Source organism: Ptiloglossa arizonensis, chromosome 8 (genome assembly GCF_051014685.1).
Source record: "Ptiloglossa arizonensis isolate GNS036 chromosome 8, iyPtiAriz1_principal, whole genome shotgun sequence".
Classification (NCBI taxonomy): Eukaryota; Metazoa; Arthropoda; class Insecta; order Hymenoptera; family Colletidae; genus Ptiloglossa; species Ptiloglossa arizonensis.
Genome location: NC_135055.1, coordinates 8,382,854 through 8,409,830, shown reverse-complemented (window position 1 = coordinate 8,409,830; position 26,977 = coordinate 8,382,854). Strand labels below are relative to the sequence as shown.

The window sequence follows — 26,977 nt, the reverse complement described above, 5'->3', positions numbered from 1 at the left end:
GTCTTACTTGATTCATTAGTGGCATGTCACAGCCGCGTCAGCGAAGATCGGCGCCCGCCTGGCATTCAATAATTCGAAGACCTTCCGCTAGAGCGCAATGTTTTGAGATCTGAAAATCCGTAATCCTTACCGTGTGCGTTGAGCGTCCAGTTTACCGATTACCGCAAATTGTAACCGTATGTACTGTGGCCGTTGCTCCATTACTGTCCCTCATTTCCGTCGTTCGTCTCGCACACGTTGACCCGTTCCTTGTATTGCCATGGACGTTAGTTTGCTACTTCAGCACTCGCAATATGCGTTACCCGTTGGTATTGTGCTTCTATGCGCGATCCTTGTTTTCGCCTTTGGTTTCAAAAAGGCCGAACAACCACCTTTTGCACAGCTCTCAGTGGGTTCCGACGTGGACCGGAAATTTGCCAACAAGAAACGCAGCAAGATCAAAGAAAAGGTTAGCACAATACAAGTGAACGGTTTAAGCAGTAAATCATTATTATTTTCGAATAAACTGACAATGTGGATGTGACAATCTGTATCTATCGTCTACCCTCCATATGGTGGATTATTCGTCTCAAGTACATGTATTGTACATGTACACATGGTTGATAATCAGCTGGCATCTCGGGTTAAAGGTTGCAGTCTTTTTCGACTCTTAAAATGTGATTTAAATATGTACATATGTGCTGTTTAGAGTAAATTTTATCAGTTTTCTTATATTTCCCTGTCAAGTTTTTCTTCCACCTTATCATAACATATTCATGTTCGTTTATAGGTGTTTAATGATTTTATATAACTAATTATAATTTTTGTCCTTATATCTGTATTCAAATACTAATAAATAATAATTGTAAAGAACAATATTAGTAAGTTTATTAGTATTTTAAGTTGATGGAATGAAGTGTAATCTTATTATGTGTACTCTAGAGATCTGCTAATGGTCAAGTTGCAACTGAAAAGGCAAGCCCTGTTAAGAAAACTGTTTCAACAAAAGCAGATGCTTTGAAGAAAACTACACCTAAAACAGATGATGGCGAAGGAAAATTGAAGGAACAAAAACAAGATAACAATAAGGTTTCTGTGTCTAGGAAAGATAAGGATCAAGTAGTAATAAAGGTTGGCAAAGAAAACAAAGTTGAACAGGCAAGAAATAAGAAAAATTTAAAGAACTTGTTTCAAGAGAAACCAGTTGACTTTGATGAAGGTAAGCTTCTTTAAAATTCTTTCTAAATATTTAACAATCGTAGAGTAATATTTATTGCATATTCTAAATATAGGAGATTGGGAACAAGCTTATTCTAGAAAGGATAAGAAGAATAAGAAAAAGGAAGAAGAATCCCCTTCAAAAAAAAATAAAAAAAATGCCAAGAAAGCTGATTTAATTAATGAAGTTGTAGCTAAACAAAAAGATTCTGAAAAAATTGAAATTAAAGATAAAGTTGCCAAAGAAACAGAAAATAAAGAATTAAAAGAGAAAGAGACAAAAGATATAATTCTTATACCGATTTCTGATGAAGAAATAATTGAAAACAAAGAACATCAAAAGGAAGAAGAGCAATCTAAGGTATTCTAAAGTATATAAAGTTATTTCAAATCTTTGTGTTCTTAATACTTAGTATTGTAATTAATATAAATTTTCATTTAAGATTGAAAAAGTAGAAAAAGAAGAGAGGAAAAATGGAAAGTCCAAAAAGGGTAAAAAGGTTTCTGAAAGTGAAAGTGCATCTGCATTAATTCCATCTACACCAAAGGTAGAAAATATAGTCCAGGATCAAAGGACACAAAAGGATGAAGATAATATAGAAAAAATTTCTGATGATGTTGAACAAAAAAGTTCTAAAATTATGCAAATACAAGAAAAAAGTGGTGTTGTGTTTGATGAATTAGGAGGTAATTATTTCTTTATTATTATAGTAATTATGAAAATGTGAATTTATAAATTAAAAATCCTCAATGCTTGATTAATCATGTTATAGATGTATGGACAGAAGCTAAACCACAAAAAAAAAGTAAAAAGAAAGCTCGTAAGGATAATTGAAGGTGATTGAATATAATGAGAATTGTTTTTTGTAAGGAGGAATAGCATGAAAATCCTGATAAGTCCAAACAAAATTTGTCATTTTGGACTCATTAGGTGTGTTTTAAGTGACTTACCAATCAATCACCTGACCAAATTGTTCCTTTCTCTTGTACATAATGCCAATTGGATTGGTTGTTTAATCAATTATGGTTTATAGTCTTCATGACTGCAGGTGCATAAAGTGAATATATGAAGAAAAGGTCTTTGTAGATTATTGATTTTTTCAATGTATTGATTGTCTGCTTTAATCAAACTGCCTTGCATTTAATGGAAAAGGCATAAGTTTTCATTATAAAATAATTATATACATGTTACTCTTTCAAAAATCTTCATATATGTCCATAATGATGCATTAGTATTGTATGATTTATAGCTATATTTATAGTACATATTTATAAAATCTTCATATTATACTTATATTGTTAACCAATAGTACTTACGTCTTTTACGCTTCATTAAGAAATTTTAAAGAGAATATTTTGTTAGGTTAGTTGTGGTTTTCTATCCTTACGCTTTGCACATTGTTTTTATCTTATTCATTATAACTAATTTAAATTATATACACGGTTGAAAACTAAAATTTAGAAAGTGTGAAATATATCCAAAAATAATAAAATGCAAGACAATCTCTATACAGGGAAAGTTTGCATTACCGATGTACATGTCTTTTTCAACATACTAACTGAGAGAAATATTTTCTTATACCCAGTAGTGAGTAATTTAATCCAGCATATAGATCCATAATTATATGTTTTATAATAATGAACTGTAGATAATATTTTATCGTGCAAAATGTATCAGTAATGAGTTTTAAAGGTTGATATATATTTATAAGAACATGCAAATCTGTGACAAAATTTGTGCCAAGTTGTGAAATGAGATAAAACAAGGTGCAGCGAAAGTCATGATACAATATACATAATTTAAATTTGATCCAAAGAATATATTAATATAATTTATATAGTATTGGACTTTTAATTCCTTATATATGTGTAACAATGGGCAAACATTTTAAATATTGAATTCATATTTGAAACACATTTTACACCAAATAATTCAATTATTTATACTGTATTATAAAGTAAAAGTAAAATCACAAATTGACTTTCAAAGTACCTAGTTGCTTTATATGGGATGAGGTGTAATTTTCACCTTGAATTTATATCAATATTATGTCTAGCATAAAATTCATAAGATAAAAGTTACATGTTTTGAAACAATGGGCGAAACAAAATCTTAATTGATAATTGTTCTCCGAAACAGAAACATATAGATTCTTTGTAGCACAACCATTATAACTTTTTATAATCATAATCTTATCTTACTTGTTCTAAAAAAAAACAATCTAAATCTATACGATGTTTTTTTTTTCAAGCAAACATTTAATGATCTGTTTTTCTCTAAAAATAATAATATTGACTTAAATTAAGGTGATAATTTTAAGCACTTTACACTGATATTCACACGTTTACAATCTGCTGATCCATATATTGGTTAGGACAGTTCTCATTTAAGAATTCCTGATCATTATATGAGTCAGGATGTCTTAGACCCAAGAGACTTACAGTTTTCTGGGATGTATGAGTAATGCCTATTTGTGTTTACAAGGACAGTAAACGTGTTAAGAATGATATTGACTTTCATTAATGTTATCATTTTATTTAGAAATATGATTTCAATGAAACTAAACAATTTGGGAGAGATTTTATGAATGATTATAATCAATATTAATTTATTCTTTAATATTTTTACAACCTAATACAGCTGTTAACATTTTATGCCATGTATAAGATATAGTACATGGATATATTGACTACTTGTTAAAAGTTGTCTCTGGAATAATTATTTAACCAATGTATTAACGATTATTTAATCGTTAATATACATATACGTGCATATATATGCATATCCCCTTCGCGCGCGCAGAGAGAGGGGATATTACTACAAAGATGCAAGATTTAAATTCTATACAGGCAGCAATGTCTTAAAGGGATTACTAGATTTTAAGGATATCTTTTAATATAGAAAAATTGAATACTATATTCGAAGCTTCTTAGCTTTTATTTTCTAGATAACAAGAAAACAAACTCAATTCGGAAAATGATGAATGTCGCAGTTAGATTTCTCACGAATAAATGTGTTGCTATAATAACAAATGTAAAAAACATATTACATGCTCGATACAATTTACTAATTGTTAGTGTTACATGTTAATATGTATAAGTAATTAGTAAAGAGAAAAAGGAATCTGAGGTGTATGGCAAATGAAATATTGTGATAAGTATACTATATACCTGAGGGTTATATAAACATTATAAAATAGTACTATTAAATGATACGATCATTTATAGTGTTTACTTACAAAAAGAAAATGAAAAAATATCTGCTTAAATAGCAATTAATATTTTGTACTTTTATCCGTAATCTTTTTTCACAAATGTTTTTCACAAATTACACTTATACATTCGCTACACGTGTCTAAAGCATTATTCATTTTAGTATATCACATATTTTTTTATATGTCCTTGTTACAAAATATGGTATACAAGAAAGCATCTTTTTATACAAATAAAAACTTCAAACAAGCTTCAGTTGTATAAATAGTGCAGAATAATGAAACATTATTACACAAAATTAAACAAAACTCAATTACATTTATCAAATGTGTTTTCTTGTGCTAAAAGTATATACATCCGATACTTTTCTAAGGGTAACAGTTGTACAATAATTTTTGGTATAAAAATATTTATGCTCATCTTTTGGCTATTTAGAATATTACATATTTAAGTCTGTAATTTTTAACAGTAAAGAGGCTGCATTCTCATAATTTCACTGTTGTATGAGTAACCATTTGAATCAATTGTTTAAGATATCTAACTATAGAAATCTGTTGTAATTAAAATATCAAAACTTATAGAATGTAAATGTTAAACAGATATTATGATCAGTGTTGAAGTGTACAGGTTGTTCTTAATGTATTGGTGATGTTATAAACATTGATCTAGGAGTTTTCAAAAGTTTTAGATTTACAATATTTTAATTATTTACTTACTTTTTAATAAGTAATAAATTATCCATTTTCAACATAAGAAAAAGATCACATTAGGTAAATGTTTATTGTTTTACAATAAAACATATTTTAAGCATGTTTTAGGTCCTTATTGGAGTATTTTATTGCTTTTGCATACTGAATTTACCTTTTCAATATTTTCCATATTCTAAAAAACACTCTGTATAATGACTTCCTTTTTGTGTGTATAAAGTGTAACATCTAATTTGTTAAAAGTATAAATGACACTGGGCAAACTAGAGAACATACATCTATTTTCATTTTATAGCTGTACATGCGAGCATCACTTAATGTAATTCTTGTTACACGTAACCACCTGTTATATCTAGTAGAAGCTGAACAAATATTGAATTAAGCATATTTAGTGCTATGAACGATAACACAATGTTACAGTTTAATGCTGCTCATAATAGATGTTTACATTCACTAAATAATTGTCGGTGTACTTAAGTTTAATAATCGGAACAATTTGTACAGCTGAGGAATCATGTGGATTAAGTGTATTGAATATGATAATCACTCGTCAACCACAATTTGAAATATAGAGTCTTGAAAAAAATACAATGCAGGAATTACAACCAAAAAAGAATAAATGTACATTTGTTTTTTATATTTGTGTTTAATACAGTTCTCATTATTTGCTTCAATATCTTATTTTGTGCAAAATGTTGATCTCTTCAACTTGTTTTTGACAAGGGATTACTATATTACCGTATTTTTATATATAATATTCTTCTAATCACTGACAAAAGACAAGTGAAGTTGATTCAACCGATGAGCTTGGAGATAGCGGAAGCTTTTAAGCGCATGTTTATAGAAGGATATAATATTTTGAATAAGACGTATACGCACTTTATTCATCGTCTGTCAAATTACTGAACATTTGTATAAATTGTAAGATTCTATAATTAGGTCAAATTTAATCGACCATTTAAGGTCATGTTCCCAACTGCGAATCACGTGAAATACAATTCATACTTTTAAGTCATGTCAACTTGTCCTTCCATTTGAGAAATAGAGAGTGTATAAGGACGGGAGGTGGAAACATTAGACGGTTTAAGGGGAATGTGGACAGTATTGAGTAATTTTTGTTTAGTTACAGGCTTTACGAAGGCTGACTAAAATGTCTGACCGAATATAACTCGTAAGTCCTTCCACTGATCTTTCAAGCTCCCAAGTAAAAAGACAAAAAATAGAGCGGTAGGGGTAGCCAAATACTATGGCAAAGATAGCCCCTTCGTGGCCCTGAGCGATTAGTTAATTTCGTTCCGACTATAAGAAAAATTACCTCGAACAAAATAGAGGTTTTTTCAAAAAACTAAAACGAAGTTTAATCGTACTAATTATAATAGAAAAAAAGTAGATTGCTACTGTACATATGTATATTAACCAGCAATGTTCTTTTAATTAAATATATATGTGCAATTTTATTGTGTATCGTTGTGGTAGTATCTTAAAAAGAAAAATATAGCGGTTGAAGAACATTGTCTATATTGATAAGATTTTAAAGGTATTTCAAAAGTGTCGATCAGTGTCCAACGAAATTTAAAATTGATATGCTTTTGAACAGAATTTTTTCTTCTAAGTTTATGAAATTACTATAATCTGATTTAATAATCGGTGCTTCGCATTGTTCGTATTTTTCCTCACGTTTAGTTCAAGGCAAACGAAATATTATTTACGAAGCGGAAAATATGTATGTATGTACGTATGTATGTATATGTGCATGCGCGCACGTGTGTGCCTGTGCGTATGCGTGTATATGTTTGTCATCAAAATGAAAATACGACGCAAACTTTAAATTTTAGTGGCCTAACGCTTCCAATATTATTGAAATGATCGTGATACTTCAGGACTCTGATCATAGCTGAAATATTAGACGTAGCATAAACGATTCTGTGATGACATTATTCTATGAAGCAGAAATGTCATAGTTATCTACAATGTACTTTATTCGCCAAAAGTGTTGTAGCTATTGCAACAATATATGAACAAATGTATCGAAATAATATGCGATATCTGTATAAATATATTTGTGTAAAACGCGTGTATTTCGATCAGTTCAAATCTTTTTACTAGTGTACAATTTAATGTTAAGCCGTGTCAAGAGGATGAGAAATTAATATAAGGAAAACTTTTTTTCAAAATTGGTTGAAAAAATATAATTTGAGAGAGAAATATTCTGTTTCCAAAGTCTGTGTGTTATAAAGGCTTCTAAATACATTTCTAAATGTACACCTAATTTTTAATTACGAATTTCGGCTGTATTAGAAACAAAGGTAGTGCTTAATCGAGATTATTTAGTACGGTGATAGAACATTTCTCGTTTCACGATTCGAAACAAACAGAATTGGATCACAAGGTAGAAAGAGGGCGGGAGAAACAGAAACAGGTAAATGAATAAAAATTATATTTTTCCAGCATTCAGTTACAACTATTTACTGCGCCTACCTGCTAGTGTCGTTACAGTGTTTTGTATGTACATAGTTAATTGTCATTATAAATTTAGATATTGTACGAAGACAGCTATAGTGTTTTCCGTGTTAACATTTTTAAAAGTAGAATATATCGTTTCAAGGGACCACAGAATATAGACAAATAATAAAATATACAAAACTTCGTTTGTCATTCCACTCTTTCATCAATTACTCCTCCATCATTCTTTTGGATTTTTTACTTTCCGATTGAATAATGAATTACACACATTAATTTAATCTTCTATAACGTTTATCTCGTTTAACATTCATTTTATTCTTAACCACTATAACAAATTATGTTTTAAACTTACGATTAAAATATTTTATTTTAACAATTCAATTATTTGCTTGAACATTTCTTAAGAAATATAATCATACGTTTAAATTATTTTTATTTAAAAAAAAAAAAAAAAAAAAAACAAATCAGTATCAATTTGTTACATATTAAATATGTAACTTTTATAACGTATACAAAATTTGCTCCAATGTTTCGATTATTTTCGCAATACGTTTTTAGTATATTTGCTACACTTTCTTTTGAATGTTTTAATTGGTTTTGAGTCGCGTTCGTTTTTCTCTGCATTGTCGGTACTGCTTCTCCTTTCTATAGCATTGCTTATAGATTTCTTTCTTTTACCGCGGATCAGTAGCCTGGCAGTCTTTCTAGGCGTTCTACTTTTACTCTTAATTCTTTTCTTCTTCTTGCGCTTCTTCTTGCAATCTAGATTAGCTATTATCGCCTCGGTGTCAGCGGATACTTTCACTTTCGTTTGCTGGGTCGTAACAGTGACCCTTACATACGAATCGTAGAGAGTATCACCGCAAAACTCGCCGTAACAAAATTCTTCACCACACTCCGCGCAAATTTTCACACTACTTTCAATTATGCCAGCACGATTTTTACTACGTCTAATTGGGCTAATGGTTGATCGATGTTCTTTAGTGATCGTTTTCGCTTCCAATTTTCCCATCTCCACCTAGGGAACAAAATACAATACAATAGGTAGATACTTATGCCGCATTTGAAAAATATTTGAACACATAAACAGTTTCAACATTTATACTCCGTATTTAGAGTAAATATACAAAAAATGAACAAAATTCTAATTCGTTAAAATACACTTTCTACTCAACAAACTTAAAAAGTTATTTATTAGATACATTTGTTTAAGTAATAAGAGAGAGAAACGATGGAAATAGTTTTTCTTAGCTAATTTTCATGTCGTAAATATATATTCAGGTATATTCGATAAAAATGTTGACAAAAATAAATAATATAAATCAAGAATAAATGAACTCCTTGATGCTTCTGACAGCAATTGTTTTCGAGAATAAAGTAGGTTTTTAACCGTGAATATAAATAAGTATAATTTTGGAATTTGTAAAGAAAGAGTAACCTTTATTAATTACCAAGCAAGAATTCTCTATTAAATTTTGTGAAGGGACTTACTGATTAGCATTATAGATTGTATGTTACTTATAAATGCATAAAGTATGCAGTGAAGTATGCATATAAAATAATAATATACACATAAGCATATAGAATTTTATACCGATAAAAAAATTAATAAATATTTCCGAATAAGTGTCCCGAAATTATAATAACAGAACTGAACAGGGTTCATGAGAACAGAGTGCATTCAAAAAACGTACGAAAAGAAAACTACAATATAATGAGCATGTATGTAGCTAAAAGAAAAATGAACGTTAAGAATAATGGTTCTATAGTGGAACCAGTGTTAAACATTATTTGCGTAATGTTGAATATATCTTTACCTAAATAAATATCTAGGTAAAACTGTTTTATGCAAGTAGATCTATCATGATCTATATCACATGAATAAAAGTTTATATTTTTATGTACAGACCAATTTATTTGGATAAAAGTACATATATCTAGAATTTTATATAGAAATAACGTTCTATTCGCGAGAGACGAATAAAAGTTTATCAAGATAAAAATGACTAAATCTTTGCTGAATAGAACTTTGATCATTTCTGGAAGACGTAGCTGAAACTAATCTAATAAGAAAGATCCCTACTCCCATAGCATGTCTCTATTTATGGTTTCTATTACCTGTTCCTTTCACCTTCAACTTCATTCGTTTTTAAATGATCATTCTTTCCATTGGTCAACACAATGTACCGAACGGAGTTCTCATTTAATCGTTGATGTTGTATTTATCTTGGTTCTACTGTATCTATTATGATCGATTAATGCTTACGTTTACCAGTAGACGTAGGGCAATATTAATGTTTTATAAGAAATGGATCTAAAGGGATGTAATCGAATGAAAGTAGAAACATACGCTGCAACTCAAACTAAGAAGATGATCCTAACAAACATGGACCTGCAAACTATTTGTTCTTGAGATTCAACTGCTTCGAGTTATGTTAATTAAGACCGATCACAATGAATATTAAGAACCGAATTAACTCGTTTAATCCTCTTGTAGAACAGATACTAGCAATACATGTGATACGATTAAAAATGAATTGTAAGTAAACGCAACAACTTAAAGTGAATGTGTCTCAAAGATAAAAAGTTTACAGACCATATCTACCGGTAGTTTTCTTTTAATTTTGAGTTGTAGAAAATTTCTGTAAATTTTTTTACATCCGTTTAAGCTTTACTCTGTGTTGTTAAAATTATACGATTTCATAAAACGATTTATACAATGAATTACCAATCGTGAAAACATCTCCTCGTCCTGTCGATGTTTCGGTCTGACAGGTGTCAACATTCTCCAATCAATGAGAACCTGCTGCAGTTCACGAAGATTTAAACCTCTCATATCCGGTGGCACAGGGTTTCCGTAATTCCATTCTCTTCCAAAAGCTTTCAATTCTTTTTTAGTTGGCTTCCAGGAAAATTCTTTATCGCGGACTTTTGTATCATCTTTTTTCACCTATATTTATAATCTCTATTAAATTACGTCTTGATTGTAAATTATACATCCTTAAGAAACATTTAAGGTGGTTGTTAAAGGCAACTTGACACGAACACTGTTTGTAGCAATTAAGGAATCTATTGTACAGTAGATTGAGTGAAGATTCATCAGAAGATGAATTGAAATTACTTGATACAACAGAAATAATACGCATTTAGAATAGAAATATTTTTACTAATATTTAATCATTTATGTAGTACAGTGAAACATATCAAAGTATTGAATACGAGAGGATTCTCATTGGAAAGTCATTTCAATAGATCATCCTGCAATAGTTTCGGACAATGTGTACGCACGAGTGTCACGTTTAATTTACTTTCAAAATTGTGCATTTATAAAAAATATTCTTTCCCTTCAATCCCTTCGTTACCAAGTTTCTTTTCTGGGAATATTATCGAAGCAATCGATCTGCAGTATTCAAGATAAGATAAAACTCGTTCTTCTTTGCTCGTAAAAATTACGAATATTCACACTATTTTGATCATAAATTGCAACAGGTATCGAACTTCGTGAAATGCTAAGTCATAATGTTTGTAAATAATTTTACACGTAAGAATATATTTCTAATCTCTCGCTGCTGAGCTTTAATAAGCTAGGGTTGGAAGAGAGTCAATTTAACTAGGTTACTCAAACCTTTTCTGGTTTAATTTTAAATTCAGGACAGTTCTCAAGAAGTCGCCGAAATTCCTCCTGAGAGTTACAGGTTGCCTTACTTAGATCAGGTAATAAATTTGCATCCTTCTTATCTTCCTTCAAGAGATCCTCCAACTGGAAGGCCATTATTTACATCTGTAATCCAAGAAAAATGTTCTGGTCACATTTTTCCACTGTAAGTCCATTATTCTCTCTCTCTCTCTCTATCTATCTCATACTCTCCGCACAATCTCACTTTCTACAAAATCGAAACGAAAGAAACAAAAACGTGCACGAGAACGCAATTGGTTTCCTCGTTAAAAGATTCCCGACGCAGCGGGAGAGACTAGGTGCCTCTCGGAATCCCATTCTATTTGTTTCATCAAGAGACCCTGAAAAATGAACATTGTTTAAAACATCGAAACCAAGAGGGTCAGTTTCCCGCTTCGTTACGAGCGGCACGTACATTTTGCAAGGTGGATAACTTGGACAGAATTTCTTGCCCGCACCAAACATTGGAATTTTCATTTTTAGATTGTCTGATGTTATCAGCCTCGTAAACACGATCGTTCTCCGACAGAGATTTATCGTTCCGTTCGCATTTATTGTCTTCGATATTGATTTTTCCATTTTTATCAATACGCAGAGCTGTAACGGAATTTAAGCTGTCCATCGAAAGATCTGCATCATAATTGTCGACTTTTATTTTTCGTCTATTCACTATTCGAATTTTCGATTTTACGTTTATCAGCTTTCTTCTATCAGGAGACGGCGATCTGGATTGGACAGAAATGATCGCGTACCATAAAACAGTATTATTCGTTTATTTGGTAAACGGGTAAATTATGTTCCCGTTACTATAGCGTAAAGCAAAAATATTAAGAAGAACTATTTATACCTAGATATTTCGTCGCTAGATTCAATTTGACGTCTCCTCATTCTCAATCGCCGTTGATAATGAGGATCTTTCTCGCTTTGCGTACGATATCGAGTGCCTGGTCTAAACACATTTCAATCATTTAGATATCTTCCACGCTTTAGACATTATATTAATTACTCAATTATCTCGGATTCTCCGTTTAATAATGTCGATTCTTATCTTGGTTCGAGGAAATGAAATATTTTGTTTACACAGCTTGACCTGGATATCGGTTTCCGATTTGAAAATATAAAAAAACTTTACCAATGTAATCGTCGCGATTCCAGGGGACGAATCGCAGGAAAATAAATTTTTCGGTCCTGAGGCAATTGTTTAAGAATTTTCAAGGTTATGGACGATTTTTTTCAATGAAATCGAATACGATAAACTTTTGTGAATTGTATCCGATAGCGAGAGTCGAACCACTGAAAGTAATCCTAGTTACGAGTATTATTATTTTCACTCGAAAAACCAACTTTCGAAAAGACATTACCCGAAAGAGGTGTCCCGATAATATTCAGTGTTTTAGATGATCACCTATTAGCATTCCACTGCGGTCTCGATGCGATACTTGTTCTAGGTTGAGATTTTGATCGAGGAAAAGTTTTAACAGTAATGTCTCCTGTCGAACCGACGTTTGTAGACCTTCAATATTCATGAACACGCATCGTATATAGTAAGGTTTAAAACTTGTTTCTCGATAGGTAGAATATCGAACATTCGTGAAAGCTTGTAACTTATAACCAGTATTGTCCGAAAATGTTGCTAAAATTCAGTTTCAAAAAATGAAAGAAGCTACGTTACCACGCCGTGTCTTTCCCCACTTTTTTAAATCGCCAATGAGTTTCGGCAACTTTCTTTGACAACGTACAAATAAATATACAATACGTATGTAATTATATATATATATAAAAAAAAAAAAAATAGATTAATAATAAGTGCGAAACAATTTTTTCTTTCATAAGTGCGATTATAAAAAACAGAATTTCGCAAAACGAAATGAAATAATAATTACCGCTTCTATTTGCAAGACAGGAGAATAATATCCTCTACAATTCTTCAAGTTTTGAAGCGATTCAATGCATCATATTACGACTCACTTTTCAATGTCCTTTTTACTAGCATTCGTGGCGTCCTTGTGGTCCTTCAGAGAAACGTCCTTGACCGTGATACCCTCCATTCCCTCCCGAAAATCTTGAAGATCGTTTTCTATATCGGTTTGCGTACCAAAGTCGCGACCATTTGTAACTCTGTACTTGCTAGGCGTGAGCAATCGCTTTTCTACGATCGTCGATGGAAACCTGGACGATGATGTTGGATTAAAATTCAGACTGTCCGTATTGTGCACGAATGTATTCAATCCTACAGACAGATTGGTCATATTATTCTCAAATTTTCTTGGCGTCGGAGTTAGCACCAGATTCACCAGCTGCAAATTAGCTTTGTTTAATAACTCCGAATTCTCGAGTCTACCGCTCAACACAATTGCCACGTCTTTACTAATAGGAACTTGAACTGATTTTACATTGTTCGGGTCTTGTACCAATTTCTCCGAACGGTTTGACGTTTCCTTTTGGTTATTGTCTTCTTTCACGTCCATCGTTTCTTCTTCGTTCTTGATACTTTGAACGTTGTTATCGAAACTTGTATTCTGTTGAGTCCTCGCACTTGGACAATGCTGATCGAACAGGCTGCTGTTCGAAATATTCGATTCGCAATTTCTCGAAGAATTAGTACTTTCTTCGTCGATCCTTTCGCGTTTGCGTCTAAACTTCTTTTGCTCTTTCGCCAAACGTTCTGCCGCTTCTAGAACTTCGCGCATTGCTTCGGCTTGTTTTAATTTGGCCGCTTCCCTCTCTTTTATATTGGCTTGTTCTTCCGCAAATCTAACGTAAGTACAATTCGTGTTAACGATCCGTTTAACGGCAATAATTGATCGCGTTCGAAACGTTAAAGAATAATGGTTAATTAAGCACGTTCGTGCAGTTGTACCTTTCCTTTTCTTTTTCCCTTTCGCGTTTGATTCGTTCATCCTCTAAGCGCTCTTCCCTCAACCTCCTCTCTTTTTCTTCCTTTTTTTGTCGGTCTTTCTCCTGAAGCTGCTTTTTGATCGCATTTTGAAGCTCCAGAGCTTTCTGTCGTCTCGCTTCTCGTTCCTGAAGAACGTTTGCATCAATGGGAATGTTCTGACCACGAAGGTGTGTCTTGTTATCAGATCCAGTTGAGCCTACCGTCGAACTGTCCGAACTGCTCGCACTTTCGTGATTAATAACTAATACCTTAACGAACATTAATGAAAATTAAAAATCTCGAGTTGTAAGCATTTCTTCGTAAATACAAAGTAATAATCTAAAAAAAGAAAGAAAACTCCACAAGGTTATATTTTTTCAGTAGCGCAATTTTTGTAAAAAGAACGACATATTTTCATCGTCGTCGAGAGACAGAAATCAAGAGCACTACAGTGAAAGGGTTAAATAATTTCGGATGATATTCGATGACAAAATAAGCATCCCTATCACTCGCTTTTCCACGCTTGAACCTCTTTCGTATTAAATTTGTTGAACTACATATACTTTCCTTCATTGTCTACATTATATTTTTATTCCGGTAATCGAATTATTCATATTGAACGAAGTGAAAGAATTAACACGTGTGGATATAAGATTCTAAATACAAGCCAACGTTAAATTAATATTACCTAAAAATACGTACGAACTTGTCGACTGGCCTGATAAATGATTAACAAGGTTCAAGTAAGAAATTATCCAAATCGAATTATGAAATACTTTCGTTCAAACGTACTTGACTCGAATGTCCTAATCTTGCAAGCCAAGAAGGCGGTGGTAGATCTCCACGTGCAGTCTCCTGACCCCAGACACTACCCCACCTTGGTCTGTTAAGTTCGCCCATCCTACTATCAGATAATCTTCTCGACGGTGGCAATGAATTTTCAGGTGTTGTATAGTAGGGATTCTGCCAAGTCTTCTCGATCATTCCTACTGCTGGCGGTTTGCAGCCGGGTAATAGTGCTGATACGAAACAAAAACTTTTACGAAACTGTACGTATAATAATACAATATTATTTGTATTATTATACAAATATTAATTAATAACTATAAAGTTATATTGTTACACAGTTATTAATTAATAACTATAAAGTTATATTATTGTACAGTTATTAATTAATAACTATAAGGTTATATTATTATACACTAGCAAACAATGTATATTATTAATAGTAGCGTGATTCACAAGTGAGTCATCATACTCACCACATTTTATCTTCTATTTTATCTTTTTTTAAAAAAAAAATACATAATTATCATAGTAATAGACACTTTGGCAAAATCGAATCATTATGATTGAACGGTTTTGTAGAAAATGATAAAATAAATCGTTTCGGTAAAATTAAACCATCCGGTCACAATAAAAGCAGTAACAAGCGTTTCGTATATTTCGTTGCCGCTTTGAATGTGTTAAGCAACTAGGCTTAACGATTTTCTTGTCAGTAGGTACGCTGTAAAATTAGCGTATCGCGTTATAAATTTAGAAACTACTAAAATATACAATCTTTTCTAATCGTAAACTTACTAGCTGCACAGTTTTAATATTAAAGAAAAATCGTAAAAATTAGATTTTACCACGTAACAAATCATTGTTGCATTTTCGAACGTGAAAATTGACTAAATACCATAATATTATAGCAACGTTGAAAGCGTTTGCAATACGTAACGTTATTTTACTAATTTTAACCGCATATCTACATATGTATTTATAAACGTCATAAAATTTAGACGGCGCGCTATTAGAATATTATTTCTAACAGTTCTAAAATTATACTTTCTTACTTCCAGGAGTTGATACGGGCACGTCTACAGAATCGCTGGCGTAACCGGAAGTTTCTCCCTCCCGTTCTTCACCCAACGATCCATAATGATTGTTTCCCGAATTTTCGTAACGATTGTAAGATCGATGATCCTGTTGCCGTTGAGGTTTCTCCGACTGGTAACGAAGTCCTTCGACTCCAAAGTCTCGTTGTTGATTCTAGAAAATTAAAGGAACGATTTATTCTTTATGGAACGGTAAGAAAGGCAATCCCGTGATCAAACAGCAATTTTCTACTTTTCATTAATCATCGAATCCTATCTTTTTCAACATGAACATAGATGTGTATATAATGTATGTGATTACTGTGCCAGGTCGAGACGAGCGTGACAAACCGTGGCAGTTTTTGTATCGACTTTCAAGACTTACGATATCTTCTTACAAATCTTGACATAAAATTCATTGCAAATGCAATTTGCGTTACGTACACTTATTGTATCATACGAGGAGCTCAATTTCGAGCAATATAATTAAATATAAAAGATTGTATATTATATAATTTCAAGAAGGGAGTGATTTTCTTAAAATAACTCATTTTGAACGAAGGTATTAAACCGATGTTAGTTTTATATTTTTATATAGAAATAGTATTTTTGAATATCTACACTACCGTTCAAAAGTAATTCATCATCGTGCGTCCACTACGATAAAAATGAAGAAACTAACGATAATAACAGCGTTGCATATATAATAAGAAAAAGCGATTAGATAAATGCAAAAAATAGTCGATTAAATTACGTTTTATACTAAATAAATTTATATTTAATAATTTAACAGTTATTTTTTAATTATTATTTATATTTAATAATTAACTGTAGTAATTTACACTGTTTCGAACGCATTTGTTTCAAACAATGTCTTATTTTATCTCCAACGCATTGATGTCGTCCTCTCTTTGGGCATTTAATGCTAGTAATAGCTGAAAATTACAATTCGTATAGATCTCGTGTAGAAAATTGCATCGAGACGAACACGGGTTCTTTTTACTATTGCAAGATAGCTTTCTCGAATGGAAATCGGGAACGTTTCCACGGATAATTCTATACGTTCTGTACGTTCTATTTTGAGACTGCGATCACTTAAAACAGAATTGTTACGAATCGATTCCTAATTCAATCATAATTTACCATATTTAACGATGAAAATTATACATAATTACGTTTCGTTTTTTAAAATTGTTGTTATCGTTTAATTTAAACGAGTTTTAATGTCTTCGATGGATCGAAGATGAAACGAGAAATTGGTTCATCATACATACATCCCAATACTAAAAGAACCATTCAAAAATATAAAGGTCAAGTACTTTAATAATGTTAATGGTTTCTAAGCTGTTTGTATGCATGTGTACGATGCACGAGGGACGATGCTTCCCCTTACGGGTTATTATTAAGTAATAAACAGAATAAATGTTTATTTTATAGCTTTTAGAATTGTTGCACGAATCGTTCATGATTAAAAGCTGTGCCAGGTACTTTTTTACTGAACTGTTGCGTGAGCTTAAAATGATTAAGAGCCGCTGATCAAAGACAGCATGTATAATATCCATCGAAACAAATATAGAAGGTTTAACAAATCGTTTCGAAAGTCATTTGTTTCAAGTTATACGACGTTAATCGTGAAATTTTTTTATTATAAAAAATCAAGGTTATCTTCCTTTTTTTAAATAGCATTGCATATTTTTTGCTTCGTATTATTATAGTTTGTGTTAAGACAAATTCAACGATCTGATATACCATGACCATTGGTTGACCTTGACTTCAGAAAGTTAGGTGGAGAAAATTTTAGGAAATCACCAGTGTAAGAAACTCTGGAAACTCATTCATTCACTCTCACACAAGTCTGATCACCACATGGCCGGATCCAAGATCATTCGAGAACGAAACAAGGAATCACAGAAACTAGGAAGTAAAACACAGGAAACATAAAATAGCAGAATACCAGAGAAGGGACAATATAAGAGAAAGTGAAGGGAACTAAATCTTCTGTGATATATTCTAGATATTCACGATAACTTCGGAAACGACGAACAAGAGACATGCTGGCAACGTCAAGATTTATATAAACGATAAATAGTGATGGTATGGTTGTCATGGAGCTTCTTAGAAGCGATAAAGTGCTGAGACTAACAATCAAAAACGTTAGCAAATGAAAAGAGGGCCGTTCAATTTTTGTTTCACCGTCGCTATTTCAGTTAGTTTCTTAAAATAAAATTAGATTTAAATACGTAGGTATATTACTGTAGCGTGTTTTTCTACAATCGTGATTAACCCCACGACATTTACCCCAGAACCATCTTACACATTGGTTTCTGATAGTATTCTTTTTTGCTAACAGGTATTTTTACACAAAAAAATTAACTTCTTGCATGCGGTAATAACAGTGTTAAATTTCAATACCTTTGGAAATTTGTTCTTTTGTGAAACATTAATACTTTTATTGTGGAAAATGATTGAAATTAAGTCAGATTATGTCATACAAAATATTTGACTCGATTAAGGACAATTATATTTCAAAATCGTCTTCATTACTTCACCTGTAGAAAAACTGTTAATATTACATAATATTCTTTTTTGTATTAAATAACTCTTGTGAGATAAAATCGACATTTTATGTATTGAATGTAAGCATAAACGAAACCTCGGTAGTTTATAGTCTCCAAGTTTTATATTCGTGTACACATTGAAATAGGGACGCAATTAAAATCTATTCCTACTACTATGGCAGAGACCGTGGCTAAGGCTCAGAATGTGTGGGGATGGGCGGTCCAAACCCTCTTTACCCCTGTACCGTCCCGTGAGACTTCAAGTCAGTGGTAAGGAATACTTAGATGCCGTAGCCAAGGGGTGACTGAACCCTACGATAAGAATCGATTTGTCAAACTGCCTTACTTTTGCTTTCCCCTCACGAATGAGGTACAATCGCGTGTAGCTTTCTATATAGGATAATTGTATGGGAAAATATTAACATTCAATATTCTCGGTAATCTGTCATGTGCACTGGTAAATGATTACGATAATGTGGTACGAAATTGAAAAAGGTGGTGATATCGCATTGCAACAGAAGACTCTATTGTAGATTCGAGAAATTTGCCTCGTAATTGTCAAGCAATTAAGAAATTTTGTCGATAATATTAATAACGATGATAAAATATTAATTTACCATTATCAATGCAAGAATGAAATAATTGATATTGGTTTGCCATGTGTGTTAATATATATTCGTTGTTCGATTTAAATTCAATTGAACGTTTCATGTAAACAGACCTGAGAGAGATATTGTTGTTGATCCTTGGTATAAATTGGCGGCAGACTCGGACTTCTGTGCCTGACTTGCGACAGTTCCGGTTGCTCGTGCAGATTTATCAAGCTACCGCCATTGCAGTCGAGACACTTTAGGCTCGTGGTACCGTTTCCGGAACTCTCGGTCGTGGTGCTCTTCAGGCTGATGGTGCTTCCGTAACAGCCAGCAGCACGAAATGGCTTCGTTTCCGCCAAGGACACTTTTGCGCCGGTTGGATAACTGCTGCGTTACGCGTTTTATTATGTATTATACGTAGAGTCGAAGTGTTCGATTTACAATCGGATCAATAAACCTCTTGGACTTGCTTTGAACATATTTATTAAATGCTGCTGACCTAATAGATTAGACCCAGAGTTGATATCGATCGCAGACAGTGGGAAACAATATAATAGCACACCGCAAATAATCAAGTACTTACATTGTTGATATGCTTAAGCATCGTCAACAATTATTGGAAATTTGAATATGTACAATATAGATTCTTTGTATTTAATTTGAATTAAATTTATATCAATTTTCACGACGTGTGAAGCAATTTATTTAATTTTCAGTGGAATTAAATTTTGTAATGTTTAAACACCTAATTTGTTTCCACTTTTAATGGTTCTTTATATAAAGAACCATTAATTCTGGAACAATTAATCTCTGCTATGATACATTTTTTTCCCACCTTGTTTTTTATCTAGATATGAAGGCCACCTTGAATCTTCAGTCATTATGTATAAAATTTGATCTACTATTAAAAGAAGTATGAAAAACTGAATGAAAAGATATAAATGTATATGGGTTCGAAAATTACTTACCGAGTTACGCTTCAATGAGCAATAATAAACTCTGGTGACTGTAAAATTTACGTTATCCAGATTCAACGCCTCTGAATTACTTTCTTTGGAAACATTTGAAAAACAAAGTCATGAAACACCAACGATACTCGAAAATACGAAAAACCGTATTATTACAGCGTGAAGTATTATAAATTACGGAACACTTGAACACGTGTTATTATAACTTATGCATAGGCTATCGTGCGTGACAGACAAAATGATATGCGATCTCTCCACCTATTCACCACTTCATGTGTGTAAAAGTATTCATTTAGTTGTTTTAATAATGTTTCATTATTTGAAATAGCAAAAAGGAAGCAGCTCACTATGGAATAACAAAGTACTATCCGTACTCTTCATAAGGAAGGATACACCGAACAACAAATCGCAAAAAAGCTCTGGATTTCTTGTAAAAGAGTATTTACAATATTCTATGGAATTACAATATTCTAAGAAAACGAGGAATGGCTAATAACGAAAGATAGGAAAAGAACTGGCCGATCAAAATTTATAAAAAATAGTGAAGATTATTTTATTATAGTAATGTTTAAATGAAATCGTCATCTTACTGTTCTATAAATTACCGCTGAAATAAACAGAACATGCCAAATTCTTGTCTCAACAATGACTGCCAAGAGACGTCCACTGTTCAAGGGCCCAAGAAAATTAAGGAAAAAAGATTAAACTGGGCAAAAATACACAACAATTGGAGAAATAAACATTGGAATAATGTTCTTTGAACGGATGAATTGAAATTTTAAATATTTATTATCAGTAGAAGAATGTTTAGAAGCGGATATTGTGCCGTTAAATACATAGGTGGCAGTATAACGATTTGAAGGTGTTTGGGTGGTAATAAACTTGGCAGCTTGGTAAAAATAGAAGGAAAATTGAACAAAGAAGACTATTTGAAAATTCTTAAGGAAAATGCTATATGATTTCGACTAAATGTTATTGGTTCCAACTTCGTGTTTCAACAGGAGAAACAAAAATAAAGAGAAAATTTTTTAAAAATCAAAATATTTAAAAACTCTCAATTAAATGAAAACTAGTTTGAAAAATTAGTAGATAGAATGCCTAGAATTTATATACAAGTAATCAAAAACAAAGTCAAATATTTATTTATTATTCGGAAAGCTTTGGTTATAATAAGTTAATTCAATATACAACTTTTGATGTTATTGCTTCCAAACTTTTGGACGGTAGTGTATATATTTGTTTACATGTATGAATAAATCTGTCTGGTATGCGTTTAAAGAGATGGGTATAGAACGAATAAAACCTATTATAACTTCAGACGCATTATAATTCGCTAAATATTAATTATAAGTCTCAGATATTAATGTGTCGCGCGCAAATTTAATTTGGCGAATCCATCGTTTATTTTGCGATAAGAAAAAACATATTACCGTAAAGGTGTTTTCTTCTCGGTAATTATGGACAGAATAATATATTTTTTGGAATTAATAACAATTTTTTCAAACAATTCTTCGTTCAAATTGGTGATACATACGTTTCAGTTCTGCAAAGGGATATATCAATTTTTCGTCACGATATTACAAATAAACAATTCATTATTGTCTCCGTATCGTATACATAAAGTAGACCAAACTAAACAAGTATTCTTATCTAAAAAATAAATTGAAGGTGTAGAATACAAATTTTTCCCACGATGCTTCGTTTTCGAGAAAATCGATTTTAACGAAAAAACTATTTTAATTCTCGTAGTTCAGGGACCAGTAACGAACATTTTTAAGTACAGTCGGTACTTAACAACTTGTACAGTCGACAACTTGAAAAGCAGGTGGGCGGCCCAGGAACTGAGCGTTGTTACCTGCATATTTCCGTTTTACTCGTTTTCGCAAACGTTGACGATGAGAGTGATAAACATTGAAGATAAGTGAGGTCATCCCCTATCATTTTTATTTTTTGTTTAACATATTTATGCTTTCCGTTACATCTTCGTGGTAATTTTCCGGAAGATATGACAAAATTTTACCAACGAAAATAAATCCAAATATAACTCGATTCAAATTTTTTTAATTGCGTGTTAAAGAATTTTATTTTACGTTCATTTTTGCCACATCGACGAGCATGTAGTACGACTTTCAAGTTTTGGCCACCAAGCGCATTTAATTTGAGACTAGTTCCGAGTTACCGATGCATTACGTGTGTACCTATGTATCAACATAAATACTGTCTCGTTTTACTGTCTGGTTCACTTTCCTCGTCAGATGATATACGCGACACTCGGCCCTCAGTTGAAATAAACATTGCGTCCTACCTCGCTTTTAAGTGAAGTTGTGGTTCCGATTTTGTCACTTGAACGTGAAAATTACTACAATATAAATTCTAAGCTTTGAGAGATGACCATTTTTTCAAACAGCGTCGTACACACGTTAAGTGCGTGCTTAAATAATAAATCTAAACTTCGCGGATCTCTTTTTCTGTTGCTACTGCTTTTGTACGAAAACGATACAAAATTAATTATAAGAAAATAGTGTTTCCTGCTATAAGTTATTTCTTTTGCTCGTGACCCACAAATGTAACACACATCTATATAATACATTAATCCAAATTTCCGTAAAATATTTTACGTAATTCAAAATTAAACTTCTCGAAAATGAAGCCCCCTGCAAAACATCGTTATTCATTCTTTTCGAGAACAAAGTTTTGTAGAATGCTCCCCATTTTTCGCAAGACACCGTGTACGATTACATTCTTATAAAAAACAAGCAGTAATAATTACCGATTTACAATGTTACTTGTATCATTGATCGACAAGAGTAAAAATTTCTTGTCGTTTTAAAGTTTCCGATTAAAATAATATAATCTCGTTGCTTCGTCGTATTTTAATACGTATTGTTATTCTTAAAGTGAAAAATTCATTTCCAAAAGCGACGTTGTTTTTTATTATTATATATTGTACAGTGTTTTGAATAATTTGAAACGCAATGCGGTACGAATAAAATACAAGACGATTAGAAAATTAACATCTACAACCACGTCTTTCATTGTATTTTATATCTTTTAATTGATGATACTCACCGTATACTGGTGCGGATGTTGATGTTATTTTTCAAAAGACCCCAACCTCCGCCAAAACGTGCCATTTCTTCTACGGTATTTGCATAAAGTATTAATTTTCCGCGCTATTCGGATGCTAATGTTTTTTTCATATTAAATTCAATGTACGTGTACAGTAAACTCTCATTTAACAGACCCTTAAGGGACTGGACCTCTGCTCGGATAAACGATTGGCCGATTAACCCGAAACTATAAACGATAATACGGAATCCAATAGTTAAAAATCTAGTATGATAGAAAATAAGATTAACGAGAGAAGAATTATGTATTTAAATAATGACCGATGTTACAAAAGTACATGTATTCGAACGAAATTGAAATACCACGGGACGTATTGGTAACTTTCTTGTTCGATTGTTTTCGTGTAAAGAAAATGTGGCTGGTTAAAGCAGAGAATTAAAATGAATTTGAATTAATTTCAGACAATTGCGGTGTACCAAAACGGTTCAGGTTTTGTTTACTTTATCGAATTTAAATAAAGAAAGTAGCACGCAATGTTACAAATTATGGAAAATCCGACCGCGATTCGTAATTCATGAAGTTGAAAAAATCTTTAACTACCGTTCCGAGAAACATTATGTTTATCACTTGAACGATTAGAATTCCGAAACTTACCTCTCTCTCGTGCCCATTGTATCCTCTTCTGTTCCAGTAGCGAAGTTCTTCCGATCATTCTTGGCGCGCGACGTGGTTTACGCGGTCGGCAATAATGATACAATTAAAAATACGAGAAAAGAAAATGGAAGAACCTACATCATCCAGCCTCCGTCTAACGATAACACGTCTATTTTACCTATATGCCGTTTTAGCCTCGAGTAACGTTGCGATTCAATCTTCCGGAGCGTTACGACTTCCGGCGCGAACTTTGGTTTAGATTTGAAACCCTTGGCTGTTAGAAAACGATGACCGAGTTCATCGTAGGTCGTGTCAATATTTGAAACTGCGGTAGACCCGCAAGACCTAGCAAGGTTTACCCGACACCTATACATATATCCGTATTAAACGAAAGGTACGCGCGGTCGCGATTCGATCGAGAGTTACGTTTCTATGGGAACAATCGTGAATCAACCACGGAACTCTTACACTGGCTGTCAGGGTCGATAATATTGACCAGACGGGTAAGATAAGGGATAATGACCTCTAGCCATTTGTTTGACGGTCAGAGATTACATCTTCGACGAAGGAATGCGAACTTTGATACGTGTAGATGTATATTTACGGAAGTAAAATTATTGTATTATCGCAATTTACAGGATTTATATATAATTTGCATAGATCAACTAGTGCGAGACAAACGATATCTGTTACAGAATTCGTAAAGTTTTCCGAATATTTCTAAATGTACAAGACATTTCCTTTTAAGAACTTGTTTCGAGAAAATTAATTAGTTTATGTGATGACAATTAGCAGTCAAAATTTGAGTTAATAGCTTGCATTTACGGTTCTAGTCAAAACAATTTATTGCGTCATTATTTATCTTTATCATTAACTCCATGGTGTTCAAATAAGTTTATATTTAAAAGTAAACACAGTAAAAATACATGTTTATTTTGAAGAAAATACGTTGCAAGAAATATTGATGATTTTCTCACAGAGGCCGCTGCATCATCACTATGATTTCTACCGTATCGATAATTCAGAATTTTATTGCGTACGAATGTATACCATAATTGGAAAAATATTTTAATCATTACTTAAAATTATAATCGTCGCATTAAAACGATTTAAATTATATTAACATATTATGACATAAATAAATATACAGCAGTTTCTGTCAGATTGTTCGAAGATTATTCCCACAACTTCTTACTGTTTCTCATTCTCGTTTTCAATATATACAAATGCAAATGAAACTAAGATAAATAACAGTGCTCAATTTCTGGAACACCTACTTATCTGTTCTTCAGGTTGTCCGGCTCAATCTCGAGCTTGTGGCAACCTGAGAGATTAGTTTATATATAATTTTAAATTAACATTTTTTCCTTCAATTTAAATTATTAGGAACAAAAAGTTGATAAAATACCTAATCAAACTTATATAAAATTGTATCTATTTGACCACTTATTTCTTTAACGGCAGTGGCGTGAATAATACGATCTTGTATCAGCAGAAATTATTTATTTTACAACACAACTTGATCACATGCATCTATGAAATAAATAAAAATGTCTTTAGATCAAACGGTTTGTGAAGGTAAAATTAAGAAATGCGATTGATTTGTTATTATCGTTAATAAAAAATGTGAGATCGTATGGTAAAAGTAATATATCCGACAATAAGTGGATAGTATTGAGGTTATTTTTATTCTTCTTCTTAAACTCTATTACTTTCAGACTTGAAAGCTTTTGAAAGACGTCTAACTGAAGTAATTGCTAGTTTACAACCAGCTACTTTGCGATGGAGAAGTAAGTTTCTTTATTTCTCTGGAAATGTTATGTCTCAATCCTGTTTATTCCAAAAATGCTTTTTCAAATAATAACAATTTTATATGTTTTATGTACGTATTGTGATTGGTAAAATTAGTATAAAACAATTTGAAATTTATATTAATATTATTTTTAGTGCTTCTAGGTTTTATTTCGGTTTGTACTGCTGTTGGTGCATGGCACTGGTTGACAGATCCGAATACATCAGCTGTATCATTTACTCAAAGCCTATGTAATCATCCATTTTTTGCAATTGCTAGCATTATTTTAGGTAAGTTGAATTAATGGAGAAGTTTCATTGATATGTATACAAAAGTTTAATTAATTTATTTCAGTGATATTATTCATGATGGGAGTTCACAGGCGCGTTATAGCACCAAGTATTATAACTCAAAGAGCTAGAAATGTCCTTGGTGATTTTAATATGAGTTGCGATGATACTGGAAAACTCATTCTTAAACCGACAAGACCACCACATCCGCATGAAACTTAGAAATGAATGCGTAGTATTTATGTTAATTCCTAAAGTGTTCATTTATACTTAAATGTTTGTGCAGGGTGTTTATCAAGAATGTATACATAAAACACATTTTTTATACTAACATAGGACTCAAAAAAATCTTTTGTTTCTTGTATTTAGTGATTAAAGGTACAGTGATCTATTATTGTATTATTGTATTTGAAAATTTAAGTCAGTACATTGAATTGCTTAAAATTTAAATTATACATTACAATTACAATCTCAAAGTTTTAATTTAGAAATTATTAAATGTTTAATATATACATATTTATATATATATTCTGAACATTTTTAAAAAATAAAGGATATATTTGAAATATTTATTGAAATAATGTAACAATAATCGTTTATAACAAAGCAATATCAATGAAGAGAGTCATGATGAACAGTTTCAAAGCAATAATAAACTATTGTTGTATATTACATTATATATAAGTTAGTATTATGATTTTCCAAATTATGTAATTTTTAATTGCGAGAATGTATTGTAAACACATTCTATATTTTTATAAATATTCTTATTTATTGTGTATACTGTGATACAAAAACCTACAAATGTATACATAAAGTATTGTGTTAGTTAATCTTTGATTAAATGTTATAGAATATACTTGCCAAGAAATAATACAAATTAAAATAATTGTACGAATTTATCGTTCAATTATTTTAAGTTACATGTATAAAAATGTAATTATAAATATAATATAAATACTGTAACGTACCAATCTTATACCTACATAAACAATATACTATGATTGTAAATAGTTTCAATAAATGTAAAATAAATTTCTAATATACTTTAAATAAATAT

General features: G+C 31.7%; 4 protein-coding genes across 5 annotated transcripts; 2 read left to right on the top strand and 2 right to left on the bottom strand.

Annotated features, from left to right (window-relative positions):
• The first annotated feature begins 38 nt into the window (after positions 1-38).
• On the top strand, positions 39-7,567 carry LOC143150734 (uncharacterized). The gene is made up of 5 exons (XM_076319195.1): positions 39-448; positions 922-1,198; positions 1,272-1,558; positions 1,641-1,884; positions 1,971-7,567. Exons 1-5 carry the CDS (start codon positions 260-262, stop codon positions 2,030-2,032), a joined length of 1,059 nt encoding a protein of 352 aa, XP_076175310.1. The 5' UTR covers positions 39-259; the 3' UTR covers positions 2,033-7,567.
• On the bottom strand, positions 7,561-11,591 carry LOC143150735 (uncharacterized). Of its 2 annotated transcripts, XM_076319197.1 has the most exons (4): positions 11,462-11,591; positions 11,206-11,361; positions 10,309-10,530; positions 7,561-8,598 (listed from the first exon to the last, which is right to left on the bottom strand). In XM_076319197.1, the coding sequence occupies exons 2-4, from the start codon at positions 11,350-11,352 to the stop codon at positions 8,116-8,118; spliced, it is 852 nt and encodes a 283-aa protein (XP_076175312.1). In that variant the 5' UTR covers positions 11,353-11,361; positions 11,462-11,591; the 3' UTR covers positions 7,561-8,115. The 2 variants fall into 2 exon arrangements, with proteins under 2 accessions (XP_076175312.1, XP_076175311.1); XM_076319196.1 differs by having other exon boundaries at positions 11,206-11,497.
• LOC143150737 (uncharacterized) lies at positions 11,462-24,089 on the bottom strand. Its single transcript, XM_076319199.1, has 11 exons — positions 23,836-24,089; positions 23,182-23,251; positions 19,273-19,531; positions 15,973-16,168; positions 14,927-15,153; positions 14,117-14,403; positions 13,225-14,010; positions 12,662-12,769; positions 12,104-12,205; positions 11,672-11,981; positions 11,462-11,597 (listed from the first exon to the last, which is right to left on the bottom strand). Exons 1-11 carry the CDS (start codon positions 23,891-23,893, stop codon positions 11,523-11,525), a joined length of 2,478 nt encoding a protein of 825 aa, XP_076175314.1. The 5' UTR covers positions 23,894-24,089; the 3' UTR covers positions 11,462-11,522.
• A 959-nt stretch (positions 24,090-25,048) lies between these two features.
• Positions 25,049-26,363, top strand: Cnep1r2 (CTD nuclear envelope phosphatase 1 regulatory subunit 2). The gene is made up of 4 exons (XM_076319198.1): positions 25,049-25,413; positions 25,554-25,625; positions 25,783-25,917; positions 25,982-26,363. Exons 1-4 carry the CDS (start codon positions 25,386-25,388, stop codon positions 26,137-26,139), a joined length of 393 nt encoding a protein of 130 aa, XP_076175313.1. The 5' UTR covers positions 25,049-25,385; the 3' UTR covers positions 26,140-26,363.
• The last annotated feature ends 614 nt before the right edge of the window (positions 26,364-26,977 follow it).